The sequence below is a fragment of the Pleurodeles waltl genome, chromosome 4_2 (genome assembly GCF_031143425.1).
Source record: "Pleurodeles waltl isolate 20211129_DDA chromosome 4_2, aPleWal1.hap1.20221129, whole genome shotgun sequence".
Classification (NCBI taxonomy): Eukaryota; Metazoa; Chordata; class Amphibia; order Caudata; family Salamandridae; genus Pleurodeles; species Pleurodeles waltl.
Genome location: NC_090443.1, coordinates 411,180,271 through 411,201,043, shown reverse-complemented (window position 1 = coordinate 411,201,043; position 20,773 = coordinate 411,180,271). Strand labels below are relative to the sequence as shown.

General features: G+C 43.4%; 1 protein-coding gene across 4 annotated transcripts in view; it reads left to right on the top strand.

Annotated features, from left to right (window-relative positions):
• Positions 1-20,773, top strand: part of LOC138292816 (flavin-containing monooxygenase 5-like) — a 78,898-nt gene that overhangs the window by 23,934 nt on the left and 34,191 nt on the right. For 3 of the 4 annotated variants that reach the window (XM_069231611.1, XM_069231609.1, XM_069231608.1), the window contains exons 2-4: positions 12,131-12,269; positions 17,164-17,352; positions 18,386-18,548. In XM_069231611.1, coding sequence (XP_069087712.1) covers positions 12,138-12,269; positions 17,164-17,352; positions 18,386-18,548 — 484 coding nt within the window. In that variant the 5' untranslated portion in view covers positions 12,131-12,137. Of the gene's footprint in view, positions 1-2,661; positions 2,868-12,130; positions 12,270-17,163; positions 17,353-18,385; positions 18,549-20,773 lie in introns of all 4 variants that reach the window. The other variant, XM_069231610.1, reaches the window with a different exon arrangement.

Below are 20,773 nucleotides of genomic sequence, written 5' to 3'. Positions count from 1 at the left end.
TAATGGAAAAGACTATATCATGTGACCTCAGCCCTGCATAGCCCTGAATGTTCTACTAAAAAGACCACAGGTTGCTGGGAATTAGTGAAGGAAAGGGCAATTAATGGTCCCTGATCGCAGGACGGGAGCTGCTCAGCTCTGGATTTGTTGAATGGAGCAGGAAATGAAGAAGGTGGTAGAATATTTAAGGCTCTGAAGTCTTTGCCAATGGTGGGGCTCACTAGCATTCAGGTGATCACACGTGTGTAATCAGGAGGTCTGTGTGTCTGTTGGGTACAGGGAGACCTGTAAGGACGGGAGAGGAAGGAGAAAGGGAGAGGTATTAGCTACATACTTTGGAAGTGAATGCTCCGAGGAGGTGGGGCAGGGGGTCAGAGGGCAGGGCACTAGATTGCCCAGGAATGGACAGAAAAAAGTCAGTGTAGAAAGCTTGTGTCTTCCAGGAGACCGACATCACTTAATTTCGAAGCTCATCTAGTGCAGATGGAGCAAACTAAACTGAATTAAGGGTTATGGGTCTCATTCAGCGTTTGGAGGGAAATTAAAACCTTCCACTTGCCGGAGGAAACTCTAAACACAGAGTTGAATGTCATCATCCTTTCTTAGGAATAGTACTTTAGAGGAAATTCAATGGGTGTATTCTGCTTCATATTTGAAGATTCTCACCATAAATAGGCCCTTAAATGAGGTTCTAAATCTGAAATATGGAACTAAATTTAAGACACAATGCATTTTCTCGGTTATATATAGTTAAGCTTCTTGGTTTTAGTTTAAACATAGAGCATAATATGAACACAGGTAAAACGCAACCATGAGAGAAATAGTGCATAAGTGCAAACAGATGAACACAGATAACCCTTCACTCTCGCAAACTAAAATCCCTTCCAGCTAAAATGAAGTAAAAGGCGATGTGGCATTTTTAAGCCTTGTCTACAGACATGTTTTAGCTGTCTTTTGTCAACACACCATAAATAGATCATACCAAAACCTTAAATGGGATTAGAGCCAGTCCATTTCTTATCATTAGTTGGCTTTCTTGTCCCTCTCACAAGAAGAGCGATTTGATTGCTTCTTAATCAATGCCTTTCCTTCCACTTCCTTTCTTGTGTTGGTCCCTCCACTCAACCATAGCTTCTTTGCCATTCTTTTGAGTGGACAACTGGTATACTTCCCCTGCTCACACTCAGGAAACTACTATTTTCTTTTTCTTTCAGCAGCACTCCATGAGAGTGCATGTGTTTTCTGGCTGTTTCTTGTGTGTTTCTTCTCTCTTCTAATATCACGCTGCATGTTACTCCCTCCTAATCTAACTACCAGCTTGCCAATTGCTCTCCTCACCCATCCACCAGCTCGTCCATTGTTTTCCACACCCCTCCTTGTCTTTAAATATATTTGTTCCACAAACTTCAAGCTCCTACGTTGCTCTGCCACCCGGCCTTCTCCCCATTGCTTCCCTTTAGCCCACATTGGCCTTTCCTCAAAGCACACCTGGTTGCCCCACTCCCACACCCATCGCATCGCACCTTTCTAAAAAAAATCTTTTGACATTTCTTGGAGGGCCCATCAGCTTCCATTTGCTGTCAAAACTCCCCCGTTTTCCAAGTGCGCTTTTGCACATTTTCTTTTAATCTACAGCTCTAAGATTAACTGCTTATTTTTGGAAATTGGACTGTTCTTCTTAAAAACCGCCTTGAACTAGGGTCAATGAATGCATACAGAACTGATGTGTAGGCATTTTAGTTATAGCTCCATGCACGTTAGTTTAACATACTAGGCCGCTGTGCACTTTGACCTAGATATATTTTATTCGGCGTTGCATTGTTATTTTTACAATAACCAGTTTTACGGTCTTGTTTTATTTTCATCTGTCTAACTGTTTTTGCTTAGCCCGGCACTGTGTTCTCAAACAATACATTCTTGCGGAGCGTGTGTTGAGGAGGATGCAGTGCAGGTGGTTGGTGTTGGTTGTTGCTGGTTTCGTTGTTTTGTTGCAGGTGAAGTTGCAGGTGCGGCAGGAAAAGTCTTTGTGATTACCAGATAGGAAATTTTTGCAATTCGATATTTGGTAATCGCAAACACATATGTACAGAAATGTCTTTGACACTTTTTGTGATTCCCAGTGCATTGCAAATAGATCTACCTCATTAATGTTTTTGAGGCAGGTTGCAATTTGCGATCCATTTGGAATGGCAAAAATCACAGGGATGGTGGCCTGCTGGGATCAGCAGACCACCATGTCTGTGGTTGCTTTTAAATAAAGATATATTTTTTAAATGCAGCACGTGTCCTTCAAGGAAAACGGGATACATTTCAAAAATAAAAATGAAAAGTTTTCTTTTCATTTTTTAAGACTGCCTGCTCTTAAAAATATTTTTACAACCATTTTCAAAGGGAAGGGTTAACTTCGAGACCCTATCTCATTTGTGAATGGGTTACTACCAACTTGAAGTAGAGGGAAAAATTGAAATGTTTTGCGACCATATTTTGAGCCTTTGGTCACAAAATATTCACACATAGCAGTGTGATTCTGTATTAGGAAGGGACACCCTAAACACGCCACTTCCTAACACTAAATCGTAAACCCTGTTTGTGATTCGAAAATAGGTTACTGAATCGCAGTAGGGCCTTTGTACATTCCAAAATGCTTTTTTGTGGTTGCAGATGGCCTGACTGCGAATCTGACTGTTTGCGACCCAAAGACAGTTTTGTACATCTGGCCCTCGTCTTGTGCTTTACTGCTGGATCGAAACTACAGCACCACTTGCCTTGCCTTTCCTGCCACCTTCAGGCTCAAATAGGACGGAAGACTGCAGCTATAAGGTGGAGCGGGACAAGACCGCTGATGGGGTGACTAGATCCTGTGATGGGTGAGATGGAATGGCTGTGATTATAGGGAAGGAGGGGGTGGAGGGTTGGGGGGGGCACAGTGATTCCGGGGGGAGGTGGGAGGCAGGGGGTCAGGGGGTTGGAGGGGTGCTGTGATTCCAGGGGGGGGGGTTAGGTGATTGCTGGGGGGGGGGGGGAGGGGATCCTTCTACCAGTGACAGGGAAGGAATTCCCTTTCACCGGTAGCCCTACTTCCATGTTTTGTCGTGGCGGTGGTACCATTGTGAAAACCATGGCGGTAGGCCGGCTCATTATACTGCTGGCGGTCATGTGTAGACCACCGGGTCAGAGGTGCACATCTCCGGCCCGGCAATTCATACCGCCATGGCGGTATGAGTGCTGATGTGGTGGGTTGGCTGCAGCCAACCCACCACACTCATAATGTGGCGATATACACCACCAGCCTGTTAGCGGTGATACCACCACATTAACCCTGGCAGTCAAAAGACCGCCAGGGTTAAAATGAGGGCCATAATCTTCCCTCAATCTAAACTCCAACTGTCATGACAGGCTGCAAGCTTCCAGTTGTATTATATTTTCCCCTAATACCTCCTACTTAAAATTGCAAATAAGCTGGTCATAATATTGATATAACACGCAGTAGAGCATTCAGTCTTGAGTGGGCATTCCTGGACCAAGAGATCAGATTTGAAGGTCACAAAGGAGACCAGCACAAAGAAGAACCAAGGCACAAGAACTGTGGACCTCCTGCACGAAGAAAAGGCGCCAAACCATGCCCGCTGCACCCAGGACCCGACAATCGCTGCTGAGGAGCTGCTGGACAATTGGGCTGACCTCAGTAAACCCAGAGGACCTGCAGGCTTTGCCAGTCGCCCAAGAGCTCCCTCCAGAGTGGAGGTACCACTCTGCAACCAAGAAGGAACCAGCCAGCCAGTGGGGGTCACCACTAACCGGCTGCTAACTCCCGAACTGGAAGTCGCAGCCAGACCCGAGGACAAACCAACGACCACAAAGACAAACACTGCAAGTGTGCCAAGTTTGGTGGCACTGCACACTCCAGTGGCCGAACTGTACCAGTACCCTGGGTACTGGTCAGCTGACGTCAGACACCAAGAAAACCAGTCCATCTGGAACTGAAAAAGGACCAGGAGGAAGCCCCAGTCGAGGGACTTCCGGGACACCCCGGACCTCACACCAGAGTGCCCCTGTTGTCCTGTAAGCAACCCTTAAAGTGACTTACCTCCAGATCCCAAGGGCATCTTTGCGCACAGCTCCTGGCTCACCAATTCGCTCTGCACCCGGCCGCCCTGTGCCCTGCAACGAAGAACCTGCTGTGCGCTAACGGTCCCTCACCCTTTGCGACCTCGACACTCCAAGGGGACCTCAAGGAACCACCTCTAAACTTACCTACACAGCTCTTTTCCAAGTGGTCCCCCGCTGCAGCCCTGCACCAGCTCCAGAAACCTTTCCCCGCTGCGCCTGCCGGAACCTGGAGCCGCCCAAACTTCTCCAGCTGGCACAGTGTGCCCTCCGATGACCTCGTCCAACCTGCAAAAGGAGAACTTAGTAAACCAACTGTGTGATTTTATATGTATTTTTAAAGATTACTTTCCATTGATTCCTATGTGCGTAATTACACACAGAAAGACTATTTTCTTTAAACTTCAAAAATCCATATCTCCAAAAGTACTTAACCAATTTTGATAATCTTGATCTTAACATTTATATAAAAATCTGAAGTATTTTTATAGATTGGTCTTGAGCTACTCCTTTGAATGTGTGAGTTGCATGATTGATACTGTGAGTACAACAAATGCTTTTCACTTCTCCAAGATTAGCCTAAATGCTCGACCAAGCTACCATAAAAATGAGAGCATAGGTGATCTAATTTTTACCTCTAATGTGTGGTTGCATGGACCCCCTGCACAGTGTACCTACCTTTGTACATTGCATAGAGGGCCAGCCTCCTACATTTTCAGTCGCAGAAGGGAAGATTCAGCTTTTCATCATTCTGAAGCAGATACAATAATAAACTTCAAATGTTATTAACAGTGCAATAAAGTGACAAGATTGTGGATGCAAGCGCTACATAAAAATAATAATGATTTTAACAAGCAGTATTTTAACAGTTCTGCATTAAGACTGTTCTAACTTTGCTTTTATCGTCCAGCCCACGTTGCCATCTGTACCTTCGGATGGCGGCATCCACCAGGGTGCCCCATTTTAAGTCCCACCCTGCCCATCGCGCTTCTACTCTTGGAGTCCACCACCACAGTACTGTTCTGAAAGAACCATCTCAAATCAGGTTACAGTGCCACAAAGCATCACACTGGCATTACAAAACCGGCATACAATGAAAAAGATAAATGCAGTTCAGTATAATCTCTTTTCTGGGTTGACTGCACAAAAGGATTTTACAAATTATGCATGCATATTCATTCAGCTCGGAAGCAGGGCTGCAATGCAAATTTGTTTCATGCGTGGGAACTAGAGCACATCCGTGATCTACATAAACGCGTTCCACGCTCCCGCTTTGAAGCAGGAATCATGCCTTGTTCAGTGGCGTGCTCTGGGCAGTTGGATATCACTCAAAGAAATGAAAGGGAATCTTGCATTGTAGCTCAGCGAGAGGCAAAAAAGAAAGACTCCAGAAACCATTGTGGAGACCAAGAACACTATAGTGCACTCTTTTCGAACAAAGTTCGGGGCATTCACCACTTTCCATGTCAGCACTGATTATTTCATGGCAAGATTCAATTCCTGTTAGTCTCACAACTACATTCTAAAACTAGACTTCTAAAGAGTAGAAAGATCCTCTGTAGTTGTTAAGTTTTTCAGCTACAGCTCCTCTGCAGTAATGGTTAATTAGCTTAGTCAATATTAAAAACCTTGCTTTGATGGGTATTAAATTAAAAGAATCCAAGCGTAATCTTCCAAAATAAACATTGGGAAATCCAATATGTCTTGCCTTTGTGATATGTTAGTGTTGCCAATGCTTTTTGCTGAAGCTGTGCAGCTCGGCAAAAAGGAACATGCTGTGGAGCACCAGCAAAATAAATAAAGATACAATGGCGCACATGAACGCCTATCCGCTATGATATCGTGCAGCTGTGTCATTCATTAGGTGCGTGCATGAGGTGCCACGCACATTCACGCCTATTGAATATCACTAGCCACTTGATTCATTTTTAGGTCGAGCGTGCAGTCGCTTTGACTTGTTGTTAGTCTTGTGGGCTTTTAACCACGCCCACCTCACTCCCATCACTTTCACTCGTTCCTGGGTTTGCCTTACTAAAATCCTTTGTTATCATTGTTAAATACTTTACGTTTGTCCTTCCTTGGGGCAATTTTGTTACCGCCTTGGACATCGACCCTGTTACATGGCTAATTGCACATTTGCCAATACGTTTGACTGCAAGCAAACTTATTTTTCCTTTTGTGTCTCTCCTTCGCGTTCATGTCCATGGCCGCCGTGGCACTTTAACCCCTTCGCTGCCATGCCCTTTCCCCTCAGGTGCAGAGCCTTTTTTTGGCTATTTGGGGCAGTTCGCGCTTAGGCCCTCATAACTTTTTGTCCACATAAGATACCCACGCCAAATTTGCATCCTTTTTTTCCAACATCCTAGGGATTCTAGAGGTACCCAGAGTTTGTGGTTCCCTGGAGGAGACCAAGAAAGTAGCCAAAATACAGCTAAAATTTCGTTTTTGTAAAAAAAAAAAAAAGAAATGGGAAAAAATAGCTGCAGAAGAAAGCTTGTGTTTTTTTCTCTCCCTGAAATGGCATCAACAAAGGGTTTGCGGTGCTAAAATCACCATCTTCCCAGCTTTCAGGAACAGGCAGACTTGAATCAGAAAACCACATTTTTTAACACAGCTTTGGTACTTTACTGGGACATACCCCATTTTTACTATTTTTTGTGCTTTCAGCCTCCTTCCAGTTAGTGGCAGAAATGGGTGTGAAACCAATGCTGGATCCCGGACAGCTAAACATTTCTGAAAAGTAGACAAAATTCTAAATTCAGCAAGGGCCATTTCTGTCCACGTTTTCTTCTATAACTTTTTCCATCTATGGCAGATTTTTTAAAGCAATATACCGTTACGTCTGCTGGACTCTTCTGGTTGCGGGGATATATAGGGCTTTTAGGTTCATATAAAGAGTGAACAATAGGTATCAAGGAAACCTTTGTATTTCCAAAATGGGCAGAAGATAAGGTGTTGAGAAGAAGTGGTAACTTGCACATCTATGAATTCTGGGGTCCTCACACTAGTATGTGAATTACAGGGCATTTCTCACATAGACGTCTTTTTTACTCACTGTCTTACATTTGGAAGGAAAAAATGTAGGGAAAGACAAGGGGCAATAACACTTGTTCTTCTATTCTGTGTCCCTACAAGTCTCCCTATAACATGGTACCTCGCTTGTGTGGGTAGGCCTAGTGCCCGCAACAGAAAAAGCCCCAAAACACAACATGGACACATCACATTTTCCCAAAGAAAACTGACCTGTTTTTTGCAAAGTGCCTAGCTGTGGATTTTGGCCTCCCGCTCATCCGGCACTTAGGAAAACCTAGCAAACTTGGACATTTCTGAAAACTAGACACCTAGAGGAACCCAGGATGGGGTCCTGTGGCGCTCCCACCAGGTTCTGTTACCAGAATCCTTAGCAAACCTCAAAATTTGGCAAACAAAAATCACTTTCTCCTAACATTTTCAGTGCTGCAAAGTTCTGGAATCTGAGGGGAGCCACAAACTTCCTTCTACCCAGCATTCCCCCACATCTCCTGATAAAAATGGTACCTCACTTGTATAGGGTAGGTCTAGTGTCCACAATAGCAAATGCCCAAAAACACTACGTGGACGTATCAAAATGATCAAATACAAAACTAACTGTTTTTGCCGGGGGGAGGGGGGGAAACCTGCGTTTGTGGTCCTGGGCTCAGCAGCCATCTAAGGAAACCTACCAAACCCTGACATTTCTGAAAATTAGAAACCCGAGGGAGTCCAGGGAGGTGTGACTTCTGTGGATCCCCAGTGTTTCCTTACCCAGAATCCTCAGCAAACCTCAAACTTAGCTAAAAAAAACAAATTTTCCCCACATTTTTGTGTGGGATCACCGCACCTGCACACATTTCCTACCACTCAACATTCCCCTCAGTCTCTCAATAAAAATGATACCTCACTTGTGTAGGTGGGCCAAGTGCCTGTGACAGGGAAGAGCCAAAAACATGTCGAAATTGAGGGGGAACCAAAGCTGGTCCAAAAGGGCAGTTTGAAAAAAATCATTTTTAGGCTGACAAGTGGGGCAGAATTTTTATCGGTGTAGATGCGACAATGCTGGGTGGTAGAAATTTTGTGGATTCTTGCAGATTCCGGAAGGTTCCATCACAAAAATGTGGGAAAAATGTGGATTTCCAGCAAAGTTGGAGGTCTGCAGGGCATTGTGGGTAAGAAAATGGTGCAGGTGCATGTGAAGCACACCACCCTGTACTCACCCTGATGTTTTTTTTTCAGACGTGTCTAGGTCTCGTAGATTTTTCTACATGGCAGCATCTCAAAGTCCAAAAAGTGCAGCCCTCACCATTCCAAGTGGGACGATTTTGAGAGATAGACAAGCTCTCATGGCCCAAATGTAAAACCAAAACCCAAAATAATCAAATGTCCTCTTGCTTGTCGTTGGGATAAGATCTTTTTGTGTGTGGGGGAGAGCTGAAAGACTGTTACCCCCTTCAGTTGGGGTGGGGGCACCACCCCACTTTTTCTTTTTTTTAATTCCCTGGCATCTAGTAGGCATTCTGCCCCCCGGGGGAGTGGATCAGGGGTAATTGCCCCATCTGCCCACAGGTGGGCAGAACAACTTTGTCACCATTTACTTGAGGTGGTGGTATGGCCATAACCCCAACCTATTTTTTTGAAAAAATATCTTCCCTGGTTCTGGTGGGCTTTTGGGCCTTTCAAAAATAGGTCGATCTGCCCCTAATGGGGGCAGAAGTGGCCAACAGTAATGCGCCCCCATGGGGGAGCTACCTTTGCCCTAGGGGCTGCTCCCCGAAACAAAACACACACACACCAATCCCTGGTGCCTAAGTGGTTTCCCCGGGTCCAGATCAGTCTAAGAAAAATAGGCCAATCTGCCCCCAAGGTGGGCAGAAATGGCCTAAAATAAAATTGCCCCCCAGAGTGGTGACCCTTGCCTAAGGGGTCGCTCCCCATCTGTAATTTTATTTTTTTAATCCCTGGTGCTTAGTGGTTTCCCCGGGTCCAGATCAGTCTAAGAAAAATAGGCCAATCTGCCCCCAAGGTGGGCAGAAATGGCCTAAAATAAATTTGCCCCCCAGTGGAGTGACCCTTGCCTAAGGGGTCACTCCCCTTGCGTGAAATTGACTTAAACATTAAAAATCCCTGGTGTCTAGTGGTTTCTGCCCCCCTTGGGGGACAGATTGGCCTAATAAAAATAAGCCAATCTGCCACCCAAGAGGGGCAGAAATGATCTAAAAACAATTTGCCCCCCAGGGGAGTGACCCTTGCCTAAGGGGTCGGTCTCCATGTATAAAAAAGTTTTAAAAAAATTATTCCTGGTGCCTAGTAGTTTCTGCCCGCCCCCTGGGAGCAGATCGGCCTAATTAAAATCGGCCGATCTGCCCCCAGAGAAGGCAGAAAAGGCCTAATTAAAAAAACGCCCCCAGTGGAGCGACCCTTGCCCAAGGGGTCGCTCCCCTTCATTGTTTATATAAAAAAAAAAAAATTTAAACTCCCTGGTGTCTAGTGGGCATTTCTGCAGCCCGATCTCTTTATGGTCGGGCTACAGAAATGCTCAGAAAGACATGAAAGGAAAGCCTTTCCTTTCCTTTCATGTCTCTCTGCCCACCCCACCACCTTGATTGGAAGAGAAATTTCTCTTCTGATCGCACTGGAAGCTCGGGGGCAACCTCTAATGAGGCCAGCACGCCATCAGATGTCATGGGGTGGGTGAGGGGTCAGGGTGGAAGGGGAAGCGATTCCCCTTCCATCCCTGCCTAGGGGAGGGGGTCGGCCGGGTGCAGGACGAGCTGGGCTCGTCCTCAACAGCCGAGGGCGAGACCAGCTCGTCCAGGGCACCCAAGCGGTTAAATCGGCTCGCTTATGTCAATTGTTTTACTTTTAATTTTCAGTTTAAGTGGCAAGAAAAGTCCAGTTAGAAATTTACAATGCTAATAGCTCTAACTTGAGCAAACGCGAGACCCATTGCATTGTAAATGCTTGTAATAGATTGGATTGCTAAACATGCATGCTGTGCCCAAACAACAGGCGGAGAGCTCCACCATATGGTGTGCTTTAACAAACAAGTGCAGGGCACCGGCAAACACTGATACAAATTAAGCACTGACAATACCTAGACATCCCACACATCTGTAACTTATTTCCTGTGTTGCACGCAACCTGTTCAATTGTAACTGAATATTTACGCCATTTATGGGGTGTTACATTTCAGACCATGGCCTCAGTCTCATAATTAATATCATTCTATTATAATTTACATAAAAGGTAATGTTGCACTCTGGCGAGAAATGCAATCCTTATGTATCAGTTTTCTTTAAAAGTTGCATTATTCTTTATCTTAAATATCTTTAATTAAGCATGTGGCCATACATATTCAATCTAGGCAACATAATGGATTAGCTCACATGTTATATATGGACTTTGTCAGTCTAATATCAGTTTAAATTAATATATCCAGTGCAGTTCGGTGTTTCTTTATACCATTTTCAAGGACATTACAATCACACCCTAAGAAAACAAAATAAGTAAATCAAAGTTATATTAAGCGTTTGACCCTATGAACAAACTCTTCCACAATTTCTTAATAATATTTTAATACTATCTGCCTCACACCTTAAGTACAAAGGAAATGCATTCAGTCTAGTTCTTGTATAGTATTTGTTAAAGGTACTCCCCAGATGTGCCCCCTAGTTTGTTTGCCCTTTCCCTTCCACTTGCCTGTCTCATGGTCTTTTTTTCCATACTTTAATTATTTTGTCTAGTTGTAATGCTTGTTTTTTATTTAAACCAAATTCAGCTTTTGTATATTATGTTATCCTACAGAGGTTGTCACCAGGGGCATTTAGATATCAAGTGCCAAACACTCAAGTTACAAGATTAATAAGAATTATTTGAGAAGTAGAGGAATTTTTATAGCAATTTATTTTGCAGAGCCAATTAAAAAAAGAGGATATACAGAATGAAAAACAATAAATAATGAACAAAGAGTATCACAAAGACATTGAACAAGTCTGATAAAACATGAGGAAAAAAAACAGAAAACCATTTACTTTTGTGATTAAGGGCCTGATTATGACCTTGGCGGAGGGGATTACTCCATCCCAAAATTGACAGATACCTCGCCTGCCATTTTGCAAGTTGCGTAGAATGTACTGGGACTTGTCATTCGGCAGGTGGGCTATCCGCCAAGGTCGTAATAAGGCCCTCAATGTTTAGAACACTGCAGGTATATTTAAAAACCAGATTTAATAAAGAATTGGCTAACGACTTGAAGGTGACAACGAATGATCAAGAATTGCTAGGGACAAACCTGTGTGTGCTTAGGAAAGGGGTCCTATCACAGGGGTGGTGGTAACTGGACTGGCAAAGCGGTAGAGAATGTTGAAAACATTCCCGGCTGCCATAGCGAGATGTCGCTTTTAAGAAATATGGGACGGGGACCAGAAAGATTGAATACATTTTTTAATATCTAAATGTTTGTGAGGGAGAGTGGGTATTGAAATGTTATGTAGTAGAAATTGTGGTAGAGTTTGATGATAGGGCCAAACACCTGAAATAATCTACATTTATTTATTGTGTATTTTTTACAACATAACAAATATACCCCTGATGAAGTAGTAAAGAAACAGGAAAATGCAGACGATGTGTTAATTTGAATTGGCATTACACTGACGCTCTACGAATAATATTGAAATGCACTGGATAAATTACTTTTAATTGATGCTGCACTGATTAAGTACACATGAGATAATCAGTTATGATTGGATGGAATGTGTGTGATTAAATGGTTAAGTGAAGATAATTTAGATACTGAACAATGAAGCTAATTAATTAAGGAAGATAAAAATATGATTGTTTATTTCTCTCAAGGGTGGGGCGTTTCATATTGCATACATTTCAATAGGATTACATTGACTGCCCCCAGTAGCCTGCTTGCCAAATTATGTGTACGACCCCCATAAAATGACCACAGTCCATAGCATATTCTTGAAGAATTCTATAAAAACTGTTTTGTCCCCTGTTTCAGCACAACCATGGCTAAGAAGGTTGCAGTGATTGGCGCTGGTGCCAGCGGGCTAGTCTGTATCAAGTGTTGCCTGGATGAGGGGTTGGAGCCCACCTGCTTCGAGCGAACTGATGACATTGGTGGACTTTGGAAGTTTAAAGTAAGTGGCTGTTGTAGAGATACTGCTCGAAAGCTTGGCTGGTGATTCATTACCTGAAAGCGCAAACTTGTTCATCTTATTAGATTCACTCAAAACATAACAACAACCAAATAAAATAAATATAACCTGTATTTGAATTTAGCTGCAAATTGAAACTAATCAAACCGAAGAGAAACTTGCTCACCGCAACACTGCTCCTCTGGCGGAGGGTTTCAGAAAAGTCAGATGCTGTTGGTTGGTTGGACCAGTCTGGTGTTAGGTCTTGGTACTGGAGTTTTGTGTTGGACCCAAGAAGCAGATGTTCATCCCCAATCCCTTGATATTAATTCAACAAGAACAAATCTTATTTTCCTTTTAATATCACCAACAGTATAAAAGAGTATGCATGTGTTGTGCATAAACATGGCCTGTTTGGACTTATGCTTTGCAGAATTCTTTGTAGGTCCTCTCTCTGCCTGTCAGTGGTTCTTATGTGGTGGGTACTGTCATTTACTAGTGGTCTTCTAGGGCCCAGGTACTACTGAGCTCCAACTGAGTAACACATTTGATCCTATTGTACACTTGACTCACCAGGAGCAGCAAAGTAGAGCAGAGAAGGCTCACCCTAACTGCTGGTTGTTCGTTCCGAGCTCAGTATGACACCGTGGCCACAACTGATACACTTCAATGTCCAGTTACACCTACAACTTTTGAAATAATTATAATTTCTTTAGTTGTTGATAGGGAATGTAGGGAAGGTAAAACCTTGAACAAGAAACCAAGGAGAAGTCCCTTATGTGTACCTCAAGAGCAACATGCTGATCGTTGCACCCTTACATGTTACGCTGAAGACATGAATTTTTGCTTTTCTCTTTTCCAGCTTATGTTTTTGTGTGTGTTTAAGGAGGATGGAACCTGTTTCCCTAGATATGTGTGGAGGTTCGTGCCGAACAAGTACGAAAGCCCTGTCAGTGGCAGTGAAGTTCAGGGTGAACCTCCCTTGTCAGTCTGACACACTGGAAGTGGGAAGGCAGTGGGAGGGCTGGTTTTAAGTAAGAAATGGTCCCCAGCACAAGGTCCCTCCTAAAAGTTGAAGAGGGTGTGGAGGACATGCTAACTGCAGACTGAAAGTTGAAGCACTAACAATTGTTTTGTGGCTGATCTCCACCCAAAATAGAAACTGCATTAGAAGTTTATGATTTTGTTGCAGTACTACACGGCGGGAATGAATTATGCCAGCGCTCCACAGTGAGATCATATTTTATTGTCATAACCAGTATTTTGTAAGGCACCGGTGCCCACCAGCTTGAATTGGGATATCAGATCTCAGGGGACAAAAAAGCTAAAAGAAGACAAGAGTGCAAAAGACACAGAGAGGAAAGGAGCGGAGTGAGTGAAAAGCGTATGTAATGGATGAAAAGTAGTGGGAAAGAATGAGGAGTAAAGGGAGAAATGAGAAGGAGAAGAGACAGAGGGCATTTAGAGAAAGGGTGAATCAGAACACAGAGAGAAGGCGGTAAGAATGAAAGAGAAGGAAGAAAGAGAAAGGCAAGGAAGAATGAGAGGGAGGGAAAGTAGACTGAAGGCATGTAGGTACAGTGGAAAGAAGGGCTGTATGAAAGGAGATTCTGGAAGAGAGCAACGTGTTTTGTTGACTACTGTGGTGATGCAATCATTTCATCTGTTCTCACTTGTTGGGTGAGTTTAATAATTACTTCCTTTCCATTTCAAAGGATGTCTGGAAAGTCTAGATTTATTTTCCACCAGAGCCAAACCAGTGCAAACATGGGATGCCTTAAGATGTCTTTCATGCAGAAGCAAAACTGCTGCTTAAAGCTTGCAGCACAACAAATCACAAAACCAGCAATTTCTCTTCTTGTCGCAGCTCACATTACAGCCATTATGTTTGGCATGCAGGAATGCTGCATTCACAAAAGCAATAGTTAAAAAAGGCATCAAATATTTGCCTGGAGGGTTTTGATAAGTAACCTATATAAAATACAAACGTTATGTGTAAACGAAGATAAGTGGTAAAGTTGTTAGGTATAAATATTTTTTTCTAAAATTTCATATATTTAAATCTAGCCATTTAATCACTCAAGAAATCAAAGTCTGAGATTAATAATTATTTCAGCACAAAATTGTAATACTAATAATATTTCCAATATCTACAAGCTGCATTTTTTTTACTGGAAATCAGTTTCAGTTAACATTTATCTCTACAGATGGAAGGGGCCCTCTCCCATTGGGGGACGGCCAATATGCTGGGGACGCCGGGCTGGGATCTCGGGCGGTGGGAAGGAGGACGCATTGCACCCCCGCCGCACACTCCTGATTTGCGGTGCGGACAGCTCGGCCCGGAAGCACTGGGGTGTTTACAGGTCGCGTTTCGTGATTAAAAGGGGGGAGCGGTCAGCAAGCGGGTCCTTTTCAACGCCGCTCGCCGACTGGTTGCTGCCTGCGCTACTCGGGGGACAGAGCTTAAAACAAATTCTGTTCAGATGGGACGTATTTGATCTGCGTTGTGCTTATCAAAGTTTTCTTATGTTGGTATTATAAGTACTAACTTTATTTCCCTACAGCATGGATGTGTTCGCCATGAAACTATCTTTGCTTTGTCGTGTTTTATGTGGTTAAGGTTGGCAGGGTAAGATCATGACTGGGGGGACAATTTGATGCCTTTTTTCAATACCTTAGCAGGACGGCAAGTTAATTCAACCCTCCAAGGGGTGCTGGCGGAAAGGGAGATTGACAACAAGGGTTGCGGGGGGTTGCGAGCAGTCGCTGACATCTGATCCCTACGGCCAACCACCTGCCCATGCGCAGAGACTTGAAGCTAGTATAGGCCCCTGAGGGGGAGGGTGCTCGTAGAGCACGGGAGTCTGTGGGTGGAGGGGGTGCCCGAGGTGGGTATCCGGGCGGGCAGGAGGGCCCCTTCCACATGGTTTACATACAACTGGAAGTGTTTGGAGGAGTGGATGGAGCAATCTAATCCCATGTGAAGATACTACCCCTGGGGCCTTAAAGGCAAAGGTTTGGGGTAGCGTGTGGCTCATTAGACAGTCATGATCTTATCCGCAGTCATTGGTATTTGATAGTTTGGATGCGCTGATTTAGACAGTGGCAGGAGTTTTAGATGTATTAGGAGATTTTGTTAAGGCTAGGCATCTTGAAAATGTGCATACCATGTAAATAATATGGGGTTACTGCGTAAAAGTTTTTGTTGACTGATTTTTGTTTTGATTAAAATAAAAATACGTCCAGGAGTTCATGACTCCCAACTCCAATGAGTTGTTCTTATTGAAGGTGAGGTATTGCCATGCTGGGTGTGATCTGGAGTGTGAAAGGGAGGGGTGTCTTGTGGGGGTGGGGCATAATGTGAGGTTCAGGCGACAGGCCTCGGCGATGCCAGCCGATATGGGGGTACTCCCTCACAAACAAGACGGATTACAATTCCATTATATCCTATGGAAATTTTAATATGGCGGGCAGGATATCCATTACGTTTGTGATAGAGTAACTCGTCCGCCAAACTCTAAATCAGGCCCATGGTCATTTGAATTGCTATATTTTCCCCAAAATGTACAGTAAAATGTGTTGGGGATATTCTACTTTGTCCAGACTTGCGCTCCCTTCAAACTTTTGTAATTTCCATCTAAAAATATTCTTTGTCAAAGTTGCTTACCCTCCAGAGTTATCTTTTCTCTGTTTCTGGTAATTATATGTAGGGAAGTATACGTCCTCGAAAATAATTTATTATTTACGAAACAGTGGGGCATATTTACCATCCTTCCCGGCCAGCAGCACAGCAGCCAAAAAATCTGCCCTGTGATGCACGAGAAAGAGAGAGCAGGGGAGTGATACCTCTGCAGAGCTATGACTGTCTCCTCCCCTATCCCAAGCACCAGCGCTGATTTCAGCCATGCACACACCTCTGCGCCTTAGTGCAAGGGTGTGTGAGAGGGTCTGGCATAGGTTTTCTACTGGAAAGCTAACCTTCCCATACAAAATACTAGCCTAGACAACTTCTAAAACTTTTCCTACTTTGTATATGTGCTGCACAGTGCAGCATGCATGCAAAGTAAGAAAAGAAAGGAGAAATGACAACATTTCTCCTTTTAACGCCTGGTTTTAAAAGGAGTTAATTTTTTACGCAAAACCCTGTCTCGCATTTTTGGTAGATTGGGGTTTGCACCAAAAAGGGTGGGTGGTTGCATGGGCAACGCACATGTAACGCCCACTTGACGCAAAGTAATGCAAAGCAACGATTTGCGCTACTTTGTGTTACTTTTAGTAATTTTCCAGCACAAACCAAGTTTTGCACTGGAATGTAAATGACAGAAAATTCATTTTGTACAGGTTTGCATCACTTTCATGACGAAAACCTAGGGCAAAATGTTGGTAGAGCTGCCCCAACGATTGTTAAAAGTCATCTGACCTTTTTGAATTTTGTTACTGACCTCACCACTTCTTGGCATACATTTATAAATGTGAACCGAGATGGTGGGTCAGGAAGAAGGAATATGGGAGCTGAGTATTTTTAACCAGCATCTTTGCCCTCTTGTTGTGAACATTAGCAGCTGTTAATTGTTCTGCTATTCCTGGTGCTTCCAGAGCTGAAATTCAGAGACAGGTACGTAACAGCTTATCATGGACCATTTATATGACATGCACACCAAAAGCTAATTTTTCCAATAGGGTTAAAATAATGGGTATAAATACTAGCTATTTTTACCACTCACTGCAATACCACCAGTTGGATAAAAGGGAAAATTACCCTACCTGGATGCCACCCTGTTTCCTGCAGGTAGGCCTCTTCTGTGGACAATCACGGCACAGACCTGAAGATCTGATATGTTAAAGACAGGTGGTTTATGGGGTTTGAAATACCAGTATATCTGTTTTATTTCCACAGGAGATTCCAGAAGAAGGTCGGGCAAGCATCTACAGGTCTGTTATTATAAACACGTCCAAGGAAATGATGTGTTATAGCGATTTCCCAATCCCAGATGACTATCCCAACTACATGCACAACTCCAAGATCCTAAATTACTTCCGCGACTATGCTAAGCACTTCAATCTTCACAAATACATCCAGTTCAAGGTGAGCATCGGAGGAGAGCTTGTTGGCATGGTTGAGGAGCAGTTGCCCTGTTATCAACATTACAGAGAGATTTCTTATATTGATAGCTATTTGTTTGTAATCATGATGGTTGTGTTCCTGGTCATCTCTCTGGCTATATCATTAGGAACCCTGTAGTCCCTGAAAGCTGTGTCCCTAATGGCCCTTGGGAATCCTGCAGACTAGGTTGAATGTGGTCCTGCTCGTAGGGCTCTAGTGGCACAAAGGCCAATGTGCCTTTCATCCTCATTGCCAGCATCCTTAATGGAACTACTGGAAGCACCCATGTCTACATTGCTGTTAGTAACATCATTAGTGGTATTTCTTTCATTCCTGCCGAATAGGAAATGAATGTTCACATGTATAGGCTAATGACTTTGCCTGTTCTTGCACCAGACTGCACATTTGGAGTCATAAGGTGAACAAAAGTGTACTAAAAGATAATTTGGGGTACTTCTTAAATTTTGTATATATTAGCCAGCTGGATAAGAATTCGCCTTTTTCACATTCACATGGCAGCTGTTCAAAAATTGATTATATATTAACCAATAAACATTGTCTTCTCCTGGCAGGAAGCCCAGTCATGAGTGAGTGTATCTAATTCTTGATAATACAGTCTCTAACTTAAAAACCAACAGAACATAAAAGAAAGCATCTTGCTGGATAGAAACTAGCAAAAGATTAAGGTGGTCTTAAAAGATAATAGTGGAGCACCTCTGTTACAATGTTATGGGATGCAATCAAGTCAATGATTAGAGGTTCCATGATTAGTATTTCTGTCCACTTGCACCATTCCTGACCACCACATTTGATTTGTTCCTGACTAGATCCCTCATTGCCACAGGCATCCGTCCTGTTCCCTAAGACCCAGTTTATTGTGCCCCAGATCACCTCACTTTCCATGTCCCTGTCGAACCTGCATGTAAGGCACTGATAATGCACCATATAGAGTTCCTAAAAAGAGAGCTTGGCCAAAACATGTATTTAAACCAGTACCGTACGTGTTTTATTGTAGACTTTGGTGTGCAGCATAAAAAAGCGACCAGATTTCTCATCCACTGGCCAGTGGGATGTTGTCACGGAGACAGAGGGGAAGCAGAAGTCAGCAGTTTTTGATGCAATTCTGGTCTGTACAGGCCATCACACAGACGCACATCTGCCTCTGGATTCCTTTCCTGGTAAGAACTACGCTGATATCAAAGTAAAACATTCAGTAGACGGAACAAAAGCAAACAACATACAATAAAAAGGAAATGCATTTATGGATGCTTCCATATCAGGAAAAAAAATTAAGAGCAAAATTAATCATCCAGTAAGCAATCGTAGAGGACAAGAATCATGAGATGATGTAAAGTGGTAGATAGAGACCACAGAATCAGTACATTGCCACCAAAATTGTTTACATTTGGTAATTGTTGTGCAAACATGGCCCTTGTGATCCAAGGGGCTTACTTACAAGGAGCTTGCACCACCGTTGTGTCATTTTTTGACGCATCAGCAGTGCATTCTATGCTCTATTTTGGCCCTTATATTTACAAAACAAAGCATTAGGAACAGTACATCAGTTTTTGATGGCCTGCGTCTATCAATACATGCGCTGGAACTGGCTGTGCCACACAGTCTATAATGTATGTGGGGTAGGAGTTCCCTCGTAAAAACCCACTTAATAGTGACACAGTGATATTTACAAGTATTTCAATGAGTGACACATCTTTGAGATGCGTCTTACTAAGCCTGGAAGGCATCAGAATTCCTCCGTCTCCATAACCCAGATGTAGGAACTGACGCAGTGGCTTTGTAGCAGGAATCTGACCATTTGAAATCACTTCACCGACTGGAACATGTCTGTATTTCACATCCCCTCTACTAGTAGTGGGTCTACATGTCACAATCATGTGGTAGTACCCCTTAATCATCCTTGGACCGTGGCACCTATGATATCATCATCCACTGCAGCAAGGCTATGTGAAGTTGTGTACTCCCTGGAAGGGATAGGCCAGGATTGTCACTTCTCCATGATGGAATGGGTCCCCAACTCCAGGCCAACGTATTCCAAAGGACAACAGGTACGTGCACACATAAGGTAGGTAATACATGTATTGCCACTTAACATTACAACATATACTTGAATTCACTCACATTACACTGAGACTCACTATGTCACACATACTCAGGTCTCTACATACACATATGTAGACTATGACCACTATAATGTGACACATAGCCATGCTGCATACATTACATCCAGAACCAATGTACGATTGTACACGGTGCCATTCCACCATTTTACAGTCTTTTCCATTGTTCCCCACACAACAGGCTACTTGCTTCAGTCAGAACTGATGCATTGCCTCTGATTTTTGACGCATTGCTGAAGTTCCGTCGGTTGTAAGGCCAACTTCAGAAATGCGTCACATTTGAGGCTGATGCGTTGCATCAGATTGCCACTGATGCATCACAATTTCTGATGCATCCTTGGGTTCTTATGCCATGGTGCCTCATATTGTAAACACGATGCATCCCTGGCGTCGCAACTTGTCTTGCCGCAACGCAATAATTTTTTACGCATCTCTGCCTCAACGCAGCGATGTCAGTTCTTGTAAATGATGCCCCAAATGTAATACTTTTCCTCAAATGTCACTGGAACCCACAAGGGTGCAGTTCCTATACAACAGACCATCCTCACTAGGCCCTTTATCATCTGCCTTAACATACTTTGTATATTAGGAGCAACTGACACTATTCTGCCATATTCTGCAAACCTCGCCATTTTCTTGCAAAGCAAAGTTCCTCTGTTCCTTACTCTTCAAATCTGAGCAACGTTCAAGCCTCTTTGAAAACAAGGGCTGTCCTCATCCTCTTCGACAATATAACAGTGGCCCACGTGTATGCATTATAACTAGGCAGCATGCACATTCACACCACCTGGGCTAAATTCATACTGAAATAGTACTTGTAAAGTTGTAAAGCAATGTGTAAAATGCTAAAGCTTTCAGCGTATTATACATATACGTTTCCCTCTGAAAGAATTAGCTGTAGGGTGCGCGATCAGGCGAGTGTCTCTTGTTTAACCATCAAGTAGTTCCATTTGGCTGTTCGCATGGTACCGTAAGTGAATGTCACAGTGATCTCAAAATGACAGTTGAGCTGAAATCGAGCTGATAAAAACTGTTACCGAACCAGTAGGCACTTCCATCCTCTGTGGTGAAGCGCACCAAATTCAGATTTTAAAAACTGTAGGGCTCGTGCAGTCACAATGAATATGTTTATTGCTATCAAGGCATTCCTGCCTACTGGAACCCATTCCAAACTTTCAGAAAGACTTTTTGAAACCTTAAAAGGGGTAACATTATTCTACTGCACAATCCCTCACTATTCCAACGCACATTCTAAGAAAAAATAG